We start from the raw sequence: 22854 nt of genomic DNA, 5'->3' as shown, positions 1-22854 counted from the left end.
CTTTACTTTTCATTTCTCAGGTGGTTTAGAGGCTACAGTAAAAAATATTTCCCTGTAACTTTTCTGTAACCTTGGAGTGAGGCATGGTTGAAAGTATGCATCTACTGACTTAGCAGAAATGCAAAGAGGGGAGAAATAGTTGTAATAGTGATTACTTTTTTTTTTTTTTTTTAACACAGATTCTGGGGGTATTTAAGGAACGATGAGAGTAAGCATGACATCTGTGCTAGGCAAGATAATAGAATTTCTAGCAGAGGAATCAAAGTAGTGAACCCAATGTGCCATGTTGAAGATTGCAATCAATAAATTGTTCCTGAATATACCTGTATACAGATATATTTAATTTACATGTTCTTCTATGCCATGCAATGGAATAAAGGCAAAACATTAACACAAAGTTACTGTAGCTCTGTAAGGGACAGTCATATCTCACACCTCTGCAGGGTTCTTCATGTGTACAGACAAGGTGTGTAAGGTGTGGTACTCCATCCAACAACTCTCCTAAGTTAAGAGGGAGAGTGTGGGCATTGATTCATAAATGAGAATTGTTTTGCAATCCTCTTGAATGAGACATACAAAAGAGGGTAGGAAGAAATTAGCAGCTTTCCTACTACAGAAGGGTCTTCAACAGAGTGCAAAAAGCATCTGGTTGGAGTCTGTTCTGTTCAGCACACCCAGAAGTGTTTGAGAAAGGACATATACAATAGTGTTATATACAATTATACATATACTACACAATATTGTCATGGAAACTTTGCTGGTGACAGTGTTACTCCTTTGACAAGTGCACAGTGAAATTGTGGACCACTTTGTCAGAGGGTGGTAAGCTACCAAGATTCACATGTGCTCTTATCCCCATTTACAAATACTTGGGCACATCTGAAAATTTTCACCAGTGTGAGTCCTATGAGGCACTCTTTGTGTAAAGGAACTTCATTGCATTGCAAGGAAAAGCTTTGAGAAAGGAAAGAATTGTACAGTTTTTACAGGATCCTGTCTTGTGTGCCTGTCACCACTATGACAGCAAAAGGCAATTCTCAGCAACCAGTGCAAACCCATCCTGTGTCATCAGCTTGGAGCATCCCATGGTGCCTTATTTATGCTGGTTGATTCTCTGGATCTTGCTGAAGGTAATGACTGTAAAAGTGCTGTGTGCCTATATTTTGGCAAGCATCTATCCTTTAGGAGTCAGGTGTGCAAAACAATTCTCATTTAGCTATTTTTGGTCACATCAGTGCTTGTCCATTAACTTCTGGCAGTGCAGCTTCACTTGAAGTTACTATGTTTAGATAACTTTATTGATGTGTGAAAGAGAGTGAAAAGTGAAAAGCACATCAGCATGCAGGAATAAAAGTCATCAATTTCCTGGATCACAAAGAATAAGAATGCTCAATAGTTTAATACTAGAACATTAATGCAGATGAGTCATCCTCACACTAAAACTACAGACAGCTGGATTGTGAGAGTGTTTTTCTTTTCTCCTTTCTTTCTTGTAATAAGAACAATGTATCATTGTCTATCACTTATTCTCCAAATTACAGAAGTGTTTTGCACACCTGCCATTTAACCTTTCAGCATTCTGTATGTAACCTGGCTCCTGCATGTCTGCACAAGTATTTAACATGTGTAGAAGAAAATGCTTTGAAAGTTTATCAAAGCAAAACATGCTTAGAAGGTTAGGAAAGTGAGCACACTTCTCTAATTCACAAAATGATCAAGTAATTTTTTTCATGTCTAATTGTGGAGGGTTGAAGAGGCCTCCTTGCATGGAAACAGAAGTGATTTTTCAGTATGAGAAGATGTGGAGTACTTCATTAGATGTTTGTCCTAAGGAATTGTCCCATTGTGAACTGGATTTTTACTGCTTCCTCTGTCTTTGTTTTCTCCTTATTTTATCTTCATTTTATTGTGTGTGTCATGGTGGGAAAACATTATTTTGTGAGTATCCTTTTTAACAAGTAATGCCTGCTCCCTGCAGCCTATATAGACTTATCTGACTTCTAGGTCATAGATCATTTGATAGGTCATAGATCACTTGGATCATTTTTATTTTAAATTAATCAGATTCTGGCCCAAAGGATCTGGCAAAGTTAATATGCCACAGTTGTGCATATGTTATAACAGGCAACCTTCTGATTGCTCCACCACCTCTTTGAAATTAGGCTTTATGGGCTCAGTGAAGGAAGTACACATCACTTATCTGCAATAGGAGTGGTCTTTTTGACAGAAATATAAACTAACATGTTATTGTAATAAATACAGCTTCCATTTTTTCCCCTAGTATAACGGAACAATGTTGTAATGCCAGAAAACTGGAAGTGAAGTGCTATGCAAAAACAGGAATAGAAAGGCCAGTGCAGTGCTGTTTGTAGCCTTGACAAATAATGCATCTGGGGTTAAAATGGTATTACTTTAGGGAGTAAGGGACACATGTCTCTGTCTCATGTACATTCTCTTCTCTGTTGAAAGCTGAAGAGTCTCCAGCCACTCTTTGAGCATCTCCTCCTTTCAACTGTTGCTCTGTGACAACAGTTTTTGTCTGTACAAGATCTATACACCTGGAAGTGTAGAAGGTGTGCTCTTCTCCTTTATCCTCTCAGAAAAAGGTAAAGTCAGAACAGTAGCTTTTTGGAGAAAAAAGGAAATGCTGAGCTACCCAATGCTGCTGATGGTAAGCCTGGCTAGAGGACAGAAAAAAAAAAAAAAGTTGTTTTCCTAATCGTCAGCAGCAACTCTGACAAAGTCAACTTATTACTGGAGCTTATGCTGCAACAGAGTTTACTGTACAATGACTTCTAGTGCAATTTACCTTGTCAAGCCTCATTATTCTTAATTTTTCTCTTTAGCATTTACTGGATTTATCTGAAAAGAGGATAGAAATGTGACCAAGGTAGCTCTTCTCACAAGAGATGCTGTGTGGGCAGATGTGTTATATCTACCTTTTATCTACAGTGCTGAATTGTCAAAACGTTGGACTCTTGGTAGAAAAAAATTGTTCAGTTAGACATACTTTTAGCTTGAAAAAAAGATGTAAACAGTAACAAGTGAACGTTGGCAAAAACCTGGCAGCCCTCTATACAGCCGGGAGAAATAACCTATTAATAATCTACCTGGAGCTATAGTCCTTATATTTAGTGTGTCTTTATCCTGAGACACGGCTGCAGCTCATGTGCTGTTTTCACTGGCACTGCAAGGATTAGCAGCAGGCCATCTGTTCAGCCAATGGGGAAAAACATGTGATTGGCAGGTACCACTGACCTAAGACAGGTATCTCCATTTGGTGCTGCCTGCAGAGTGTAACTGTGTGCTGAGTTCCTTCTTCTTTCAAGTGGTAAATTAAATACATTCACTCTGAGGTGATAAAAAGTGCCTCATGGTTGTTACAGCTTGATTCTCTGGCATGTTGAACCACTCTGTGCTTGTCTTTCTCCTTTGCAATTTACTAAAACCTACAAAGTTGTAAGTCTAATCTCTAAGCTGGCACATGCTGAAGGGATGAGACACTGCAGATATCTGAGGGCAGATAATCCTGTTTGTCTCCAGAACTGCGCAGGCTGCAGGAAGAACTGGCAAGCTGCAAGAGGCCTGAACATCAGTCCATCAGTGTAAGGACAAGCAATCTTTATGTTGTTGTCATTCAGCCCAATGTCTGGGATTTGGTTTAATTTCATCATTAAATATAAGTGGTGCTTTTCCAAGAAAGGTCATTGTACAGTTTGATTCAGGAACAGACTTTTTATTTCTTGATGTGGAGGCAAGTTGTGCTCTACTTCAGGACTCACAGCTACCATGCAGACAACTGTCAGGCAAAGGAGAACCTCCAGAATGAAGATGAAGCAGATATTAAAGCTGCACAGTGGATTTTCAAGGTAAGAAAATAATTTCAGGATTAGTTATACAAATGTCCTGTAGGAGGGGGTAAAATGGTGTATCTGGAAAAGAGGAGAAAGAAAATATAAATGTCGTGAATAACAGCCATAGGCTGTTTATCACCAAGACATCACTATTCATGCAGTTTACCTTTTCCTGAGCCTCATCCCCTGTCCTCTGTCCCTCAGCATGTTCCAACCAGAATGACAAAGGGGGTGGTGATCTGCCTTCCCACTGTCTGCTTTCAAAGAATATAACAAACATATCAATCTAACAAAAATTATTCATATTTAGTGAAGCGAATCTGTTGTTAAAAGGGTGATGGAAAATATGTTGCTTTATGGTGTTTAGGCACTGAAGAGTTCTGCAGTTTTTACTGATACTATGTCAGATTATTTTTATTGGTAGTTGACAAAAGATGATATGCCAGAGAAATCAAACTGCATAATACTGAAGTCTACTAGGAAATTACAGTAAATCCTCTTTAGTGAACCTGTAGAGTATTTCTTAATCAAAAACAACAGTCATGTATCTTCTAGATTTTGTCAAAAGCCTGAAATCTACCTGAGGGATGAACTGATATTATTTATTTATTTATGCAAGACCTATGCAGCACAGCAAGAGAGACAAATGCAAGAAACTGTATCTTATTAAAGCTTTGGGATAAAATTGGTGCGCCATTGTGCACGATAGAGGAAGGAATGTGATAGCAAAGTGCTGCACTCCTGGAACCACAAAGGTTGTCTTTTTTCAGACTTAAAGCCAGCACAGAGAGGGACCAAGACATCCAGTTGAGTTTGTTGGCAGGGTTGGTGAAAGTTAAAACAAGGGAAAAAGCCATTTCTAATTCCACATCTGAGGGACAATTTAAAACTAGAATTGATCTCTCCATTCCACTTCCTTAGCCAAAGTATAACCATTTCTAAGAGTCCATTTCATTTGAATTACAGGAATGCACTTATCAGAAATCCTAAATGACTTTCATTTCTTTTGCTGAGAGAAAATGCTCAGCCTGGTTTGCTGATATCAGAAAACTGTTTCTGATAATGAACGAAGTACACTCTGTTCAGAATTTCATGTAGTTCTGTCCTGTTTTCTGTCCATTTGGCACATGAGCCTGGGGACTTCTTGACCCTCTTGAAGGCAAAAGGGATTTTGTCATAGGCCCAGTGGCTCCTGAAGTTAACCATTGACAGTCATGGTTTCTGAAATCCAGATACTGAGTTCTTCATAACTCATGTCCCCAGTCATTTCTCATTTAGCCATCCTTTAATTCACTGCAGGTGAATTTTTCCCTTCAGCTTGCTGATTGCTTTTGTGGATATTGCCTGAATTTTTTTGTTTGTTGCTGAGTCTCTGAGAACATGGTGCACAGGACTGAGTAAGCAACCTTGCAGAGGATAACTTATTATTTCTCTATTCTGCAAAGGATTTATCTGTAGAGGGACATAAATGCCACCGGAATGATCAGAGTCGGCTACTGTCCACAATTCCTTTAACAGCATTGCTACCAGAACTTGCTATCTGTTCCATTTACTTTGTTTAGTGCTTTTGTTTCTAAATGCTGCAGCTCTACTGGTGTGGCTCTCATTCCTGGTAGCAGAGACAGCCTGCAGGGACTGCCCAGGAGATGCTCTGTAACCAATTTCTGAGCTCAGCTGAGTTGAAATTGCTGTGATGTGGAAGCTCAGGTATGAGGCTACATTCTCTGGGGGAGCATGTCTCCAAAACTTCATAAACCATATCAGCAAATGACCCTTCCACATATGTAATGTAAGCAATGTTACTGGTAGCTAATGAGTCTACAAGGATTGTGTTAGTGATAGGAAATTAGAAAACTTACCTGTCTAGAAGTGTGTACAGCCCTAAGTCTGGGGAACTAAAATAAACTGCAGGCTTTACTTCACATGGGTGGGAAATGCCTTCCTCTTTTTACTGATAGAGAACCACTGCACAGAAGGTTTACATGATTTCTTAGTAGTATTTAGGAAAATAACTTTAGGTTTGTAAGGTTCAAGACCAGTTTTTCACTTACACTTCCAGAATCAAGGAGATCACATTAAAAGTTTGGCGTTTTTTTAATAACTCCTGGTGACATTGAAATGTACAGAAAGTCCAGGTTCTTTTGGTAAAATGTTTCTATATGTGACACTGGTTGCTATAGAGAGATTATGTTCTTAGACTTGTAATTTATGCGACTGACAGGGTCCTTGATCAGACTGATTCCACAATCCTCATTAGTTCCCATGTTCCCTTCCACTTTAGATGAGATTTTGGATTTGATGCTTCTCAGTGTGACTGGTGGCTGCTTCTGAGAGAAAGTTGACATCTAACTCAACATGCCAAAGAGTAAAAAAGCCAAAATATCAAATAATTTTTTCAATTAAAAAAAAAAGCAAAAACAAAACAAAAAACTCAACAACAACAACAAACCTAAATATTTTAATGGAACACTTGAATTAGGTTTATTTATTCTTGAATGTGCTTTCAAAGAGAAACTGAATTACAAGATAAATGTTTTTGAAAAGTGGTAGGCAGAGCTTAAAGGCCTTTTAAATTCTCTTCATGACATTTAAATTAAGTCAATGAGTTGTTTGTTTCTACCTCCATTTGCATTGCTTAAAAAGCCTTTCTCTCTGGCATGTTTGCATCTTGATGTATAAAAGTGTTAAAAAGCAAAAGTGAATAAACTGCTTTTTACCACTATCAACACAAAGATACAAGGACTTTCTTAACCCAGAGACGGACACAGACTCATTTATGTGTGGTCCCAAGGAGCTTTTTGCAAGTAAACAAAATAAAGCACCCCTGAAACATTATGATGCCCTGCATAGAGAGATAGTGCAAGGTTTCAGATATATCACAGTTTCTTTCCCCTATGGATAAAATTTTGCCGAAGTCCTGTTCCATGATCTCATTGCTATCCTTTCCTCAGAAGAGGGTGAGAATGTTCCCCAGAGAGCTGCCACATTTTAGTTCATCTCCAGATTACACCTGGATAGAACCTGTTTCACTTCTATAACATAATTGTGGTTTCTAAGCATACAGTCTCCAGATTTGGTTGGGTTTACATGAACAACACACCTACAGACAGCAAGGGACTGGGCAAGTGCAGTGTGAGGGCTCTGAGGATATTAATAAATGTTCATGGCCCTGACCAGCCTCAACTGGGACCTCTACCCTCACCCATGGACCCAGCAGCTCTGTTTAAGTTTCACCTGCAGGGCCTGTTTCCTTGAGCTGAGCCTGAAGGAGTGATGGTCTCCAGTCAAGTGACAGCCATGTAGTGGAGCCTCCCACCCTGGGCTGACTTCCTGGCTTGACCTTGGCTGTCACCTGTCAGTGTGGGCTGGGTGGTTGTGGGACCTGATCCTATATCTGATCTGAGGAGTTGACTTCCACCTTGTTCTGATACTGTTTTATGATCTGCATCTTTCCTGAATTTGTCTCTATGTTCAGTTTGCCTTGCTCAAGTAGTGGGAGTGGTATCCCTTTGCTTCCAGCTCTCCTCCTGTGAGGGGGCAGCCCTGTCCTTGCTAGGGATTGAAGCAGAATCCTTTCCAGTTTCTGCTGACACTTGCCTCACCTGTAAGGGCTTTCTTTCCTCCCCAGAGCATGGAGCAGAGAGGTGAAGAAAAGCATAGTGTTAAGTGAGAAGGTACGTGCCAAGGAGACGCAGTGAGCAAGTATGAATCCTCCTTAAACAATAACCTGTAGGCTCAGGCACCATGACACCTGGTTTTACCAGCATGGCTTTTCTGCTTGCCAAGTCCTATCCACTTAAATTCTGTGTGGGGGACCAGGCAGAAATGGAAACGGCCTAGAGCATGCTGTCTGAAGGAACAGCCCCAGGGAAGTATGGTATCCTTCATCCTTGGTCTAATTGATCTAGCTCTGCAGGAATCCTTTGGGCCTGGAGATGTCCAACATTATTCTATGAACTGCTTGTAATGTGAAAGTCACTCATGACCATGCATAGGTCACCTAAATTATTTGGCAAATGCTGTGAATCATAATTTCTTTGATAAAATAGTAATACATTCACAAACAATTCCAGAAAGGTCAAAAATCATAAAAGTTGTTATTTGCAAAACTTTGATGCCAGTTGAATAATTGCACTACTTTTATCCAAGTACTCCAGTGTCTTCAGCTGATGAGTGCTGGCAGTCATTAATTGGTGTTACTCTTAACAGTCCCTCTGAAGTCAGATGCTCTCTTTATCTTTCGTAAGAGTAGGAAAAGTCCTGGTATTAGTAAATATACTCACCCTTTTCAGTCAATATAATCCCCACCAAGTATGTTTGCAGTATGTTTTTCATACTTAGTCATAGTAGCATTTGTGTGTCTGAAAGCTTGTGATTGTCAGAGGGTGTTGAGAACAAACCAAGAACACACTTCTGTTCTTCTGAACAGGTCTTGTACATGGTTAAACAGGCTGAAGCATAATTTAACACTCACATCTTATCTCTTATGTTTGAGATGGGCTGGGGATGCAAACTGTATGGCTAGAGATTGAAGCCCTTTCAGATGCAGTCAGCATTCTTTGTCTATGCCAAAATAGTTATTCTTACACATCAGATGTAAAATCTGAGACGTGTTTGATGCTCTGTTTTATTCAGGAGCAAGGTTTCAAAGGGAGACAGAGTTCTGGGAGACATATAGGAGTATTGGCATTTAGGACCACCAAGTTATGAGCAGCTAGTCGTACTGACAACTTCTTTGATGATACAGTGTACCATTTGATAGGGAAAAGAGTTGGTATTTTGCCAAATAGTTATAGACTAAGATAAAAAATAAAATCATAAGCACTTAGTTTTAAAGTTAAGCAAAGTTATTTCTAGGACAAGCTGGAGAGCATTATCTCTCTGTGATTTTCTCTGGTGGTTAATTTAGTTTGCTGGACATGTATCCTTTATAACAATAGTATATCCTGTCCCTGAAGTGCTTTCACTAGTTAAAAAAGGACTACTCCTGCACATTTTTACAGATGATCAACCTTTATGACACCTGCAGTGTTGTCTTGGTTTCAGCTGGGATAAACTTAATTTTCTTCCAAGTAGCTGGTACAGGGCTGTGTTTTGGATTCAGTGTGAGACTAACTTTACTAACAAAGTGAAGTTTTAGATGTTGCTAAGCACTGTTTGCTCTAAGTCAAGGACTTTTCCATTTGCCATGTTCTGTTGGTGAGTGGGTGCACAAAAATTGGGAGGGAGCAAGGCCAGGAGAGCCGACCCAAACTGGCCAAAGGAACATTCCATACCTTAGGGTATCATGCCCAGTATATAAACTGGGAACAGCTGGCCAGGAGAGGCCAGTTCAGCTCTGTGGGTCCTGCTGGGGACAGTGGAGGAGCACAATGTGCTGTGAATGAGGCACCCTTCAGCAGACCTAGCCTTGGATGACATGCAGTGAGCCACTGGCTTAGCTTCTGTCAGTGCATGGGACTCATTTTCACCACTTGCTGGCTACCCCTGCCCAGCCTTGCAGAGATCTTTTATGTTGGGTTTGGGCTTTTCTTCCCACATTTCCTCTGGTGTCCATAGTGTACTATTCTGCTCCAGGCAGCTCAAACCTTTAAATATAACTCCTTTTAAAACATTATATTTTAATCTTTAGCATGAAAGTAAGAATAGATGATTGTGGCTTAAGCAAGAATTGTTCTATCAGACAGAAAAAGTTGTCGTCTTTTACTGTGGGGTTATGGGACAGGTTGCCTAGAGAGATTTTGAAGTCTCTGTCCTCAGAGGACTCCAAACCCTGCTTAGCACAGATCTGGGAAGCCTGAGGAACAAGAGGTACAACTAGACAATATGCAGAGACTCCCTCCCAATCTCAGCTATTCTGTGGAACATAGGGCTCTTCAAAAAGTCTTTCTTTTTAAACTGTTCTGTAATTACATGGCATAATAATATTTTTAATTCATAATTTTTTTTTTCTTTTTGCGTCCAGAAATATTTTTCAGAGAATAGCTGCCTGTACTGCTCAACATTGTCTATGAGCCAATAATAGCTGCATACACAGCAATCAGAGGGCATTCTTTTGTAAAAGTTGTCAAAATAATAATGTACTACACATTAATGGGTGGATTACTTGCATATTAATGGTGTGCAAATTTTCTAGACCTCATAGATAATTTGTACTAATTTGCAATAATGTGTTTTTCTAATTTAGCGATTTACATATTTTACTATTGAAATAGTCCTAAAGCTTCCTTTTCGCATATGCACCTTTGAAATGGGCAAAATGCAGATTCCTTGGCTGATTAAGATATTGCTGTCAGAAAGAATTTAATGAATAGGAAAACCAAAAGGCAAAGTGCTTTTACACTAGTTCTGGAAATTTTTCAGCAAAACAATCCTAGACTGACCTGAATTACCTGAATTTTATTAATTTACAATGACCTTCTTTAACTGGAACAAAATGTCATGTTGATTAATAAATAACCTACTCAGCCTAAATCTAGATCAACTCATTTGAGATATGGGCAGCTTCAGGTTTACAAATACATTAATTTACTATATCCTTTCATCAGCAACAATTAACAATTTAGATAAAGGACACTGGGAAATGCAACATTTATCTGGAAGACCACGGAGACCTTCCTAAAGAGGAATCTAGTTTGCATGTCTGGGAGTCAGAAGGAATTTACCTTTGCTCCATGATATACTTCTCACACTCAAACATGATGAAAGTAAATGACTTTTGGTAAAATACAAAATTAAAATGACATACCTTTCTGCTTCACCAGCCCAGCATAATGCATTTGGTGTTGCTGTGACCTGCAGTTCAGCCTCAGTGCCATGATGTGTTAGAGATCACCCAAGCATTCCCATTGTACTCTGATTTATTTCCAATACACTTTATTTCTAATTGAAAGAGGAATTGGTGCATGGGGTTTTTCCAGCTCATATTTCTCAGGGATTTCTGCATGCTAGAGGAATCCTGAAGTACCAGATTAGCAAATCCTTCCAGTGACCAGGAGAATGATGTGGGGTGCAGTATTATGGTAATCAGAGGGCTGGAACAGCTCTCCTATAAAGACAGGCTGAGAGAGTTTGGGGTTGTCCTGCCTGGAGAAAAGAGGATTCTAGAGGGTTCTGACTGTGAGGGTGGTGAGATACTGGAACAAGTTGCCTAGAGAGGTGTGGATGCCCCATCCCTGGAAGTGTTCAAGGCCAGGTTGGATGGAGCTCTAAGAAACTTGGTCTAGTGGCAAGTGTCCCTGTTCATAGGATATGGTGGGTTGGAAATAGATTATTTTTAAGGTCTCTTGCAACCCAACTCATTCTATGATCTAAGATTATCAGAGGCAGTTCTGGGTGGGAGTTTGAAAGTGTCATCTGACATTTGCTGCTAGGATCAGCCTAAATATCCCTGCCTGCTGTTTAAATTCATTACTCCTTGCTGTGTATACCATGAGCATGATGAGTAACTTACTCCTTCTCCTTGCCTGTTTGTATACAGTGCATGCTACCTGAGATGCATTTCTCATGAGTGGTGCAAAGACACAAAAATAATTATTTCCACACATGTTTTTTCACAGTAATTTCTTTCCACAAAAATTTCAAAGACCACAGGAAAATAAAAGTTTATTTCAAGCCTTTTAATACTTACTCAGTCCTACATTTGCTGGCCCTTTCTGTGCAATAAGGACAGGTTTTTACTTCCATTTATTTGTGTTTTTTCATAAGGCATATTCAACCGGTCAAAAAAGAGATACAAAAAGAGATCAGAATCCTATCACAAATACCTTACTTTCAAAGCCCAGCTCCATGTTGCTAGCTAACAGCTAGGTGCATCCTTCTAAGAAGGTCAAAGCCAAAGCCATGCCAAGTCAGGAAATGCAGGGGAGAGACCATCACTCTTCTAGAGACCACACAGGGGATGAAAACACCTTGTTTATTTACAATGTAAGTAATTGTATATTTCTTCACAAGCATTAAAATTTAGAAGTGAGACAGGCAGAACGTTATTTTGCCATCAGACTCATCCAAAACATGGGCTGAAGGGTAATACTTGGGAAATGGCAAGGGTCTTTGAGCAGGTGAAACCTGACTTTCAGCAGCCTGTGCCTGTTTACTGACAGTTCTGGATGTCTCAGAAGGCTTGGCCTTTCCCAAAGACTCTCCCTGTCCTAATGCTGATTCCAAAACCTTTAGGAAACTAGATGTTGAGATCTTTAAGCTAACAGATATTTATTCTACCACCTTACGTGGTTGGAAACAGCTCAGGAGGCTAATTGCCTTCAATATTATGCATTTAGTGTCGGTCTCAAAATAAATCCAATCTAAAATACCATATCAACTGTTAAAGGTAGGAGCAAGCTAAAATAAATCAGGAGCTTCCCAGTGATGCCTGCCAAGCAGCAGCTGATTGTCTCACAAAATGTCACATCATTTTTTCTGGATCACTGTAGCAAGCACTTAATTACTCTCACAAGAAGGATGGATTATTTTCAGGAGCCTAGAGATGTCAAGTCTATGCTGAGGAACTCATACAGAAACAGGGGAAAGGCTCAAATTTGGTATTTAATTTATTTGGTTCCAGTTGTGAACACAGCTTAATTTCAGGAAGTAGCTGTGGTTTTTCCTGTGACATTTTGTGTGATTTACTTTAGGACTAAATAAAGAAGAAAACAGTTCTCACTGTTCTGTTTACTTCACTGCTTCCTTTGAGAATAATCAAGTTAAGAGCAAAAACAGTGGGTCAGGCTTGGACCAAAATAGGATAAATTATTTGTTCTTCAACTGTAAAACAATTTATTATGGGAAACAGGCAGATTATAATATTTTAAAATATTAATTTTCTTGCATTGTAGTGCTTCATTTTGTAAAATCTATGCTTTTTTCTCTTTATTACCAAACCAATTTGTTCAAACACACAGATTCTTATGAGACAGTTGTCTTTGGGGAAGAAAATCTCCTTTAATGGATTCCTTGCTAATGCTGTAGTTTAGTATCCCAGATGAGCTGTGGCACTCACACCCTTTGTGCCTTTTGGTACTTGGAACTTGTGCTCAAATTTGCAGAGGTGCTCAGACTGTGCTGGAGAAGCTGCTGAGTTGCTCCTCTCTGACCCCTTGTCCTGTTTTTCATTTGCAAATTCTTGCTCCATTTACTGATTTACATTACCCAGAATTCTGCATGGTAATGCACGGGAAATGTATAACATTTATATTTGAATATGGGCTGTAAATAAGAGGGTTAAAGGGTGTTTCTCAGTTTTCATCCAGATCTTCTGAAAGGTTCAGCATGGAATAGTTTTCCAGTCATAAGACTGACAAAGTGAGTCACAGCCCTTAAAAGCCAAGGACATTTCTTCCAACTAGCAAAACCTAATGTTCACTGAAATGTTTGATTCTGATTTTGATGACAGACTAGTCTTTCTTGCTGCACTGCATTTATTCTGTTCATACAGACTCTGTGCTGGTAAATGCATGCACTTCATTTCAGTACAAGAATGGTGTCTTACTGAATGATTTACCTGGAAAATAGTGGCATGCTCTGGTTATAAAATTGTTTCAGACTCACAAAAAAAAACTATGCTTTCTCATTTATCCCTCTGGGTTCTAAACAGGCACCCTTTAAACAGGTTCTTAGCAATCTTTCCAAATCATCAGGAGAAATAAGAGGTGTTACAGAACAGAGGAAGAGGTTAGGCTATTGCAGACAGGACAATTTCAGTCCCACTTTGTATTTTCTTTGTTTGGTCAGGAGGTAAGTTTGAAATGAACTGCAGAAAGGAGATTGGAAGAAACATTTTGTCTGCCCAGGAGGAGAACATGGTCTTTCAAAGCAGTAGTGTAACAGAGGGAAACAAGCCTCAAGTGTGGCCTTGTCAGTGAGTGGATTTGAACAGTGATGCACTAAGATGGGATACAAAAATAGGAATGTCCAAGATTCTATCCATCTGGAGTGCTGCTCTCCCTCTCTCAGGGCAATTCTAGAATCCAGAGCAAAGTGCAGTGCAGGGAAACATAATAGACAGCCCTGGAGTGGCCAGAGGAAAAACCCAGCCTGCAGAGTGGAGGGTCAGTCACTGTACTTCAAACAGGAGAAATGCGGTTTCACAGGAACACATCAATTGCCTCCCTCAAAAGCTCAGCAACTCTGAGTTGGTTTTTTGTTGTTGTTTTTATTGGGTCATTTGTTGGGGTTGTGGTTTTTTTGGAGTTTTTTGTTTGTTTCTTTATTTCTTTGTCTACTTGAGATCCTCTGTCTTTAACTTGTAACTCGGTATCTGTGGTGTCAAGGGAGACCTGGGAACTGATACCATTTGTTATGCTGCTTCAAGCCTAAAGCAAGAACAACATTCAGCCAGTGATTTGGGCTGTCTATAATTGCAGTCTTTCTAATCTAGGCAGATACTGCTGTAGGGGCATAATCACATAGGGCATCTCTGAAATAAATGTTAGTGAGAGATTGTTCAAGGAAACTCCAGGGCTTTCTATTCATTTCCACAGGCATACTCACTTCTACGTAATAGGGATAAACTGACCTCTTTAAGAGAGTATTTGTTTGGTACTACTGATAAATCAGTCCACTGGGATAGATAACACCTGAAGTCTTCCCTTTCTCAAAATATGTTCACAGCTTCTTCTCACTGTTATTCTTATCAAATCAGCTCACTTTCCTCTCATTATCATTCATATGTCTTTTTAAGATGCTGGATAAATACTCCTGGTCACCAGCTCAATCTAGTTTGCAATGAGTCAAATACAGAGTTTTGTTTTCATGCAGCACCAGCCTGCAACATTCTCATTGATACTGAACTTTAACCTCACACTCTTCAGCAATCTCTCATTGCCTGCTCTTAATTCTTCTGTTCTTCTTTTTCAAAGGAATTACAGTGTATTTCTCCTTTTATCCTCTCCACCACCAATCCTACAAGTGCATTATATTTTCTTCCATCAGTCTTTTAACATGGCTGCATAATTTTCCAATTGATCCATATTTTATAAAGTCCAAAACCTGATGAAAATTAATGGCAAAAATCACAGTGTCTTCCTCAGAAATCTTCTCAAGCTGGAATGTTACTGCTCAGCCACCTTGTGCAACGAAGCTGTCAGACTCACTTTGAACTACTCAAAGACTCTGAAGCCTTGATCTGTTCAGGGACACTGGTTGCAAATTGCCCCATTAATCTTCCTATCCGAATCAGCTCTGGAACGTAACTGCAAACTGCTCTATAAGACTTAAAAATTGCATTTGCAATTTTTGCAAGCTTTTATTTCTTCTTTAATTTAACTATATTTATTACCTTGCAAGTAGGAATCCTGTGTAATAATTAGGTTATGTGTGACCCAGAATATAAGAGATACTTTTGCAGGTCATGGTTGGATAGGTACCTCTTGAGTGACAGTGATACTATGGAGATAGTTTTACTTTTCCTATCATGAAAAAAGAGAAATATTGTTCTCCAATCGATCATTTAATTTCCATATGGGCAGAGAAGAGGAGCCCTAATAGCACAAGGAGGAATAGTGCTTTGGCACAAATCCTTAAATGTTGAGGTTCCCCATTCAAATTGTAGGTGCACAGTGACACCTTCTGGAAGCTTGTAATGAGCGTCCCTGAGCCACTTCCTCCATCGTCTGGAAACTCACAGATTTTGTATGCACAAGCAAATCTTTTTCTGATCAACATTTTGACCAGAGGCTTCCTACAGGGTCTATCATGTCACTGGCACATACACTAACAGAACATGGTCGTGATGGGAGAGATTTTTCTTTTTAAATGAAGCCTGATCTGTAAGGGTTTTCATTTGTTCCAAATAATTCAAAGGTTTATGGGGGAAAAAAATAGAGGATAGAATTAGAGACGTATGCTAACCTGATGGTTTAAAATAAAATGTAGTTGGCATTATATTTTTAATTATTTAATGTCATACATCAAGTGAGAGGATCAGAGAATATTGTGAAGATTCAATTTGCCAAACGTGACAAATTAAATGAATGACAGAGTTTCTTAATGCATTTGCACTTTTGCAAAGATTTCATTTTTGTGTGTCATATTGCAGTTTCTAATTAGACCTTCTCTGCCCAAGCCACCACATTCCTTTGCGGTCTGTAAATCTGCCAGAAACTCTGCATCACCAAGCATTTTAAGCATGAGTTGGGCCACAGAGCAGGCCAAGGGCTGTCCAAGGGCTCACAAACCCCACAGAGCCCGCACCCATCAACTGGATTGGACCAGAATGGGGAGTACAGCCATCACTGAGCTGACTCTGATGCTCTGAAAGCAGGCATTCAGTGCCAAATCAGTATTACTGGAGAACATGTCCTTAGCTCTAATATTGAATTCTGTCTCAAATGTTATTTCTTTTTAAGTTTTCTCTGCCTTAGAAGTAATAAAGATGTGATATGTAGGAGTAGAAAAGAAACAGAGTTGTAAGTGGAGACGGCAGAGGCTTCCTGCAGCTCTGGAGCAGACACTGACATATAAATACTGAAGCTAAGGGTTTTGTCAGAACATACATATGGGACTGGACAACCCTAAGAAAATGCATCACCCTAGAAAATGACCTTACAGTGATGAAATAATTATCAAATCACTAAGCAGAGCCACCAACTGCAAAAAATTCTGCCTGCACTGAGATCTAAATCATGTCTAACCATTCTCATAACGTTTCAAGCTCTAATGTAATGCAATCATAGGTTTTAGCATCAGATCTTGAGGAAATCTAATCTTCCAGACAAAGGCTGAGACACCCTGTGACTGCATGAATGACATGACAGTGGGACTTTCACACTTTGGCTTACACAAAATAAATTCTACTGATTCATTAACACACCACTATCAATGTTGATGAAAAATTAATCCTAACAGGCATCCCTGCACGTAGGACAATTTAGTTAATGCTCTGTGGGACCATACTACTCTATGGTTGGTCTTACATGTTTGAAGATGCCAGTTTATTCTTCCTCCCGTCAACTTAAAACCTATATTTCCTACTTGAAACCAACTACTGATAGATCCATAAAGAAAAGTGGCTTACACCTGTAAGAAATTGATGTTGAAAAAGCACAAATATTTAAAAGCTCAGCAAAGGTGCTTCCCATAATATCACTGGTATTATGTTCACTTCAAAATATGGTTATTTAAATGCATCTTTTATTTTATTTTTCTTCTTACATTTTTAGTTTTTATTAAGGGGTAAGGGAAAGCAAATACTAGAATACTGCTGATACATTGAAGTTCAGCTGAAGTCCCTGGAAACTCATTCTCCTTCTGAAAATATCTCCTTTCCCAGAAAAGCCTATCAGTCTTCAAAATTATTTGTAACAAGTGCACTTTAATGTCAATGAAAAAGGTAAAAAATGGCTTCTTACTCTCTGTTTGAATTGCTCCCTAATTCACTATGAATCAGCTCCATTCAATGGTCTAGAAACTCCATTTTTAATAATTTAAGGGTGCAGGAAACACTGAAATAGACTAGAACACAAAAGCTGTCATAGAAATGTGTGTGACCTCTCCTTGGGCAGGGAGCAGAAGTTCAGGTATGAGACCAGCAATCAGCCCTCACACCTTAAAGGCAAACAGGCCCCAAAAAAGCTGATATGTGCATTATGTCTCCCATTAATATGTGACTGCAAGAATGCTGGAATACAATGTTATTAAAATACAGATACATGTTCCATATTATCTTTCTTATCACCTTTCCTGAACAGTGAGAACAAATTAAAAAGGTGCCATACAAGTTTTCATTTAAAAAATAAAATAAAATAAAATAAAATAAAATAAAATAAAATAAGAACAATAACAGATTTCTTCATTTCCCCAAAGGCAAAATTAGGAAAACATGCTAACTGGACAAGTTTGCAGAAAGAGGGAGGGTGGAATCTAAGAAACATCTAAGGGGACAATATTAAATAGCAAAGGAACCCTCATATAAAGCCATCCCTTTCTGATTTAGAATAAAAAAAAAACTACTGCATGCTGGATAGAATTTCCTCCTAAAAGTTTATCAAGAGCTTATGAGTCTAATGTGAAATATTCAGGAAAGCCAAGTGAAGGGTGGAGGTGGGTTTTCTAATGCCTGATATACTGGTAGATAAAACCAGTATTGAAACCAGATCTCCTGATCTATTATTTACCATGTATGTTATAGAAAAGAATGTGCCACTATATGGGATAATTATATTAAATGCATAGCTCACATGTAAAGTCTCAATTTTCCATAACTTATTTTTCAATCAGAAAGAAATTCAAGGTCAAATACTTCTGAGCCTTGCTAGATTGACATTTTTCTTTCCTTCTGTCCCAGTGAAGTTGAATTAATCTGAACAAAGTAGAGCAGTAGAGGGGACCAAGAGTAAGGTCACAGAGGCACATGCAGAGCAAGCTGCTCTGATGACTGAGGGAATGTTCTTTCATGCATGAGAAATGCATGCTCACATTCCTTTAGAGAGAGAAAGGGTTCCAGTCTGTGTCTCTCAGCTCTCTCAACTCTAAACCCCATTTCATCAGAGTCCAAGCCCTTGTTTATGCAGTTCTGTCTCATGCAGCTGGACATCACCCTGCATCCACCCTTCTGGGGGAAAGAAGAAGATGACTACATTAACAATTTTGTGAGGACTTTATGCCTCCCCACCATTCAGCTGTTTCAGGTTGTGGTTGTGTACACACGCAGTGATGCAGAGGTACCTGCCTACAGACCAAGACAGAGTTGCCTACAAACCCCAATCACTGGAAGATAGTTGGCTTAGGTGGCTTTGTTTATCTAGCACCATTTATGCTAGGGAGCATAAATACAATATTTTTATACAGTACTACCCACCATCACTATGTGTCATGAATTTTGAAAAAAAAAATATAGCCTTCTTTAATAAGATGTTAGCTAGAACCATAGAATGGTTTGGGTTGGAAGGGACCCTAAAGATCACCTCATTTCAAACCCCCTGCTATCAGCAGGAACAACAGATCATGACTCTCCTGAGACCAATGGAAAGGATGATGGAACAAGAACATACCTTCCAAAGGGGTTACATTCTGCCAGCATTTTAAACCTGAACTTGATCAAGCATTCCTGCTAAGATCTAGGATGCCATCTGGGACCGTAGTCTACAGAGTTCTTAGAGTCACATTTACTCACCAGTCTGAGAAATGTCTGCCTGTCCTGGTAGAGTGACCAAGAGCTGCATTCAAAGGCCAGTGGTGTTAACAGGTGTTTTGAGCTTGGTCTCAAGCCACATAAACAACCACCTCAGTACACTTACTGAGACTTTGTTCCCTTTTCTCTGCCAAGGAGTGAGGCAGTGTTATTTAATCCTACTTGTCAAACCTATAATATCTCCATAGGTCCTGTCTGGGCCTTGGCAGTTGTAGTTTGGCACAGATTCAACATCAGTTCTATGCTTTCTGCCACAACCAGAATGGCAGAGATTTGCAGAAGGGTTCTTTGACACTGGGCAGGAGGAATACTGAGTGGGGTTCTGGAGTGGGTATCAACCTTTCTATTTTTTCTGCTCTCCTGGGAACATTGTCCAGTTTCTGCCATAGTTTACCTCTCCAAACAGACCTAGGGGGACTCTCTGCTGCTAAGCAACAGCAAGCTCTCCTTCTGTGTAGGAATGGCAGCTTTCCCTGCTGGTTTCAGCTCTAACGAGCACCTTCCCTGGTATCAATGGCAGCACAGTCATGTTCTCCCATTGCTGTAGCAGTGCCTTTGGCTTTCAAGGGCAGCACTGTCACTGTGGGAAGGGTTTTCTTCACACTGTGTAGACTTCAGTTCCTCTCTGTCTCTTTGATGTCTGGTTGTAAGCCAGAAATAGGGACAATGTTTTGGGACGAGCTCAACCTTGATGAAATAATGAAACCCCAAACAAAAAGCAGGTAGAAATCATTGCTAGAGAAAAGGGAAGCAGAGGAGTGGTTTTGTCCGTTCCTGCTCAAGACCCGTGCTCCATAAAGGTGGCTTCTTCTCTGCAGGACAATGGCACTCAGCGAGGAAGGGCAAGGTCACTTTACCTTGACGCCCGCAGATCAGAGCAGGCCCGCCGAGCTCTCCGGCCACGGCGGGAGGCGGCGGGCCGTTTCAGGACCCTGGACAGTTGCGGCGGCAATGGCTCTCTTCCGCTCCCCGCCGCCGCAGCTCCGTCCGTCGTCTGCGGTTGGCTTTTCGGGTGGGGATCTTTTGGGAGGTGCTCTTTGGGGGAAGGTTGTAAGTGGCCAAATTTGTTCCCGTGCTCCTCTGGCACTATGGCCAGCCCCGAATCCCAGTGGGCACAGGCTGGGTAGGAGAGCTGTCCTCCGTCCCTCACCTGAAGGACCGGCTTAGGAAACTTAAAAAGACTGAGTGTACATGGGGGGGGGGGGGGGGTGCGAGGGCAGCAGGGCGTGGGTTCACGGCTGCGAGCACTCCAACCCTCATCTTAGCACTGTGGGGCTCTGCTGGGTGTGCTGGGCCCCCGCCTGCCCCCTCGGTGATGCTCACTTTGTGTTTCTCTCTCTTTCTCTCTCTCTTTTCCCGCCCCGTCCCTCCGCTCCCACACCTCCCCCGCTCGCCGCAGACTCCGAGGCCTGCCAGGTCCCTCGCCTCGCTGTCAGCTCTGCTCTCCAGCCCCTTCCTGCGGCCGCAGCTCCCTGCCCGCCGGCCTTGCCCGCGCTTCGTCTCGGCGCCCCGTCGAGACGCCCCGGAGTTCCGCTTCTGTCCCGCGGGCTTGGCGGCGCTGCTGGCCGGGAGCGGGGCGCCCGCCCGCTGCCCGCTCGCCGCCCTGCTGCGGGGCCGCTGGGCTGAGCCGCCGCCGGCCCCCGCCCCGGCCTCGCCGCCGCCCAGCCGCCTCCCCCCGGAGCGCCGGAGATGCCCGGCGTGCCACGGAGCCGCGCCGCCGCAGCCCCGCGCTGCCCCCGAGCCTCCTGGCGCCGTGAGTACCGCTCCTGGGGCCGCGTCCACCCCTTCCTCCTCCTCCTCCCGCTCCCCACGCCAGGGAAGCCGCTGTCCGCCCACGTGCCCTCAGCCGGCAGCGGCGTGGGAGTCTCGTGGGCGCAGGGTAAGCTCCCGCGGCAAAGCCCCCGGGCGCCAGAGAGAAGCCCGCTGGTCCCGTCTGCCATCCCCAGCGCCCCCGGGTCCGCTAGCTCCAGCAAGGCGGCTTCTGCGGCCGCCCTGCTCCGCACCCGGTGCGCGGGCGGGAAGGGAACAGCCCCGACGGCAACCGGGTGCCTAGCTCCGGGAGCCGGGAACGCGCAGAGCGTTCACGCACCGGATCAGTGTTGGTTTCACGGGAAGTCAGTGTCGGTCTGCCCGGGAACGGCGGAGGTACTAGCAAGCCGCAGTCGTCCCGTTAACCCTTGTCCCGGCAGACGCCGGCCCGGGGGGTGGAGGCGGCAGATCATTATCGGTGAGAGAATCCCCTAAACGTGGCGATGTTCCCAAGGGCGCCTCCGAGGAGCAGGGTGAGCACCCAGCCCGTCGGCCCCCGGCACACGCCTTGCACGGAGCGCGGCTGCCGCAGCCGTGTCACACCTGCCCCGCGGAACGGGAGAGCGAGCTCGAGAGAGCCCGGCGGCTGCGAGCCCTGCGCCGCTGGAAAGCAGGAGGCGGCTAGGGGAGGGAAGACGTGTATCTTAACACGCAGTTACTTAAAATGCGAGCATGTTCCAGCGCCGGGTTGACAAGCCCGGTTCTCCTCTAAGGCATCTGTGAGCACTGAAGCACCAGCACCGAGCCCCACGGCGGCACCGCCGCCTCTCCAAGCCCTTCCCACTCCCTCCCATCAGCGCACACACACACGCGCGCACACACACACACTCCACTCACGCTCTCACGCCGGTCTCTCCGGTATTTCTCCCTGCGGCGTCTGTCCCATGGCTTCCCCCGCGCCCTCCCCAGTCCGCCGCCGCGGTGCGGGCGTTGCTGTGTTTAATCCCGTTGCAAACCGGCCCTGAGCCGTAGCAGCCCCCGGTGTTCGCCTCGCCAGGGGCGACCCGGCGGCAGCCCACCCCGTCGGGCCGTACGGGGGCGTGGAGCGCGGGCTGCCGGCCTCGCTCCCTCCGGCTCCAGCCACGGCGAGCGAACCCACCCGCGGCCGCACCGAGACGAGCCCGCGGAGGCCGGGCGCATGCGTGGGTCTGGCGGGCCACCGTTCCCGGTCGCCCAGCCCGCCGGGACCGGAGGGGAAGCGTGGGAGGACGCCCGGCCGGGCCCCGCTGCCGACACCGTAAGTAGCGCTCGGTCCCGCTCGGCGGCAGCCGGGCGCGGCATCCTGAGCTCCGGGCAGGCGAGGGCTCGTCGCCGGCAGCCGCGACCCGCGTGCCGCAGCTGGAGCCGCCCGGGGTGCAGCGGGACGGGACGGGACGGGACGGGACGGGACGGGACGGGACGGAACGGGCTGCTCTGCCGGCGGCGGCCCCCGCGGCCGGGGCAGGACAGCGGCTGTGGCCGCCCTCCCCGGGAGGAACGGCAGGGACTCGGCGCAAAAGGCGTTTCCCCCGGTCTCCCGCAGGGTCGGGAGCTGCAAGCCAGGAGCGCCCGGCGCTCGGGCTCTCACCGCCACGTCGTTCCCCAGGGGCTCCTAGCGCAGAGCTCGGGCACCCGAGCTCTGACCTCGGCTCCGGGAGCGGGGTCAGCATTCCTCCCTGGGGCAGCATCACACCCCGGGCCGCGCCACGTCCGTGGCCCAGCGCAGGTAACACCTCGGCTCGGCCCCCGCCACGCGCTCAGGGGCCCTTCAGCCTCGTCTCACGAAGATGAGGCAGCATCCGTGCCCCCGCCCCACCGTGAAGGGGGTCCCATGGTGCGTCTGTTCTCGGAGTCCGGGGCTCCCCTGCCAAGTTAGAGACATAAGCAGCAACAGGCGAGTGTTTCCGTAGAGAGACTTCCAGTACCAGCCTGCCTCATCAAGCATCCTTAGAGAAGAGAAAGAGCTCTTCCTGAGCTCTGTCATTAGGTAATGTCAGTGGGTAAGAAAAAGCAGGTAACGACAATTGGACACAAATACAGAACGTGAAATAAGATTATCCTTGTATACTCCAGTAAGAACCTACA

The 22854-nt window shown here is 43.6% G+C and overlaps 1 protein-coding gene and 1 long non-coding RNA gene across 5 annotated transcripts in view; both read left to right on the top strand.

The window, feature by feature from the left end:
- The first annotated feature begins 3322 nt into the window (after positions 1 to 3322).
- Positions 3323 to 22854, top strand: part of RGS20 (regulator of G protein signaling 20) — a 35522-nt gene continuing 15990 nt past the window's right edge. The window contains exons 1-2 of one of the 4 annotated variants that reach the window (XM_068188827.1): positions 3323 to 3869; positions 20381 to 20734. In XM_068188827.1, the coding sequence (XP_068044928.1) occupies positions 3747 to 3869; positions 20381 to 20734 (477 nt within the window). In that variant the 5' untranslated portion in view covers positions 3323 to 3746. Of the gene's footprint in view, positions 3870 to 20380; positions 20735 to 20756; positions 21127 to 21374; positions 22028 to 22854 lie in introns of those variants that run through there. The other 3 variants (XM_068188833.1, XM_068188850.1, XM_068188842.1) reach the window with 3 other exon arrangements.
- LOC137473139 (uncharacterized) lies at positions 5393 to 7808 on the top strand. The gene is made up of 3 exons (XR_010998622.1): positions 5393 to 5561; positions 7483 to 7528; positions 7674 to 7808. It is a non-coding gene; the product is annotated as an uncharacterized lncRNA (long non-coding RNA).

Source organism: Anomalospiza imberbis, chromosome 1, assembly GCF_031753505.1.
Source record: "Anomalospiza imberbis isolate Cuckoo-Finch-1a 21T00152 chromosome 1, ASM3175350v1, whole genome shotgun sequence".
Classification (NCBI taxonomy): domain Eukaryota; kingdom Metazoa; phylum Chordata; class Aves; order Passeriformes; family Viduidae; genus Anomalospiza; species Anomalospiza imberbis.
Note: the sequence above shows the minus strand (reverse complement) of the source record. Positions and strands in the feature narration are given on the sequence as shown.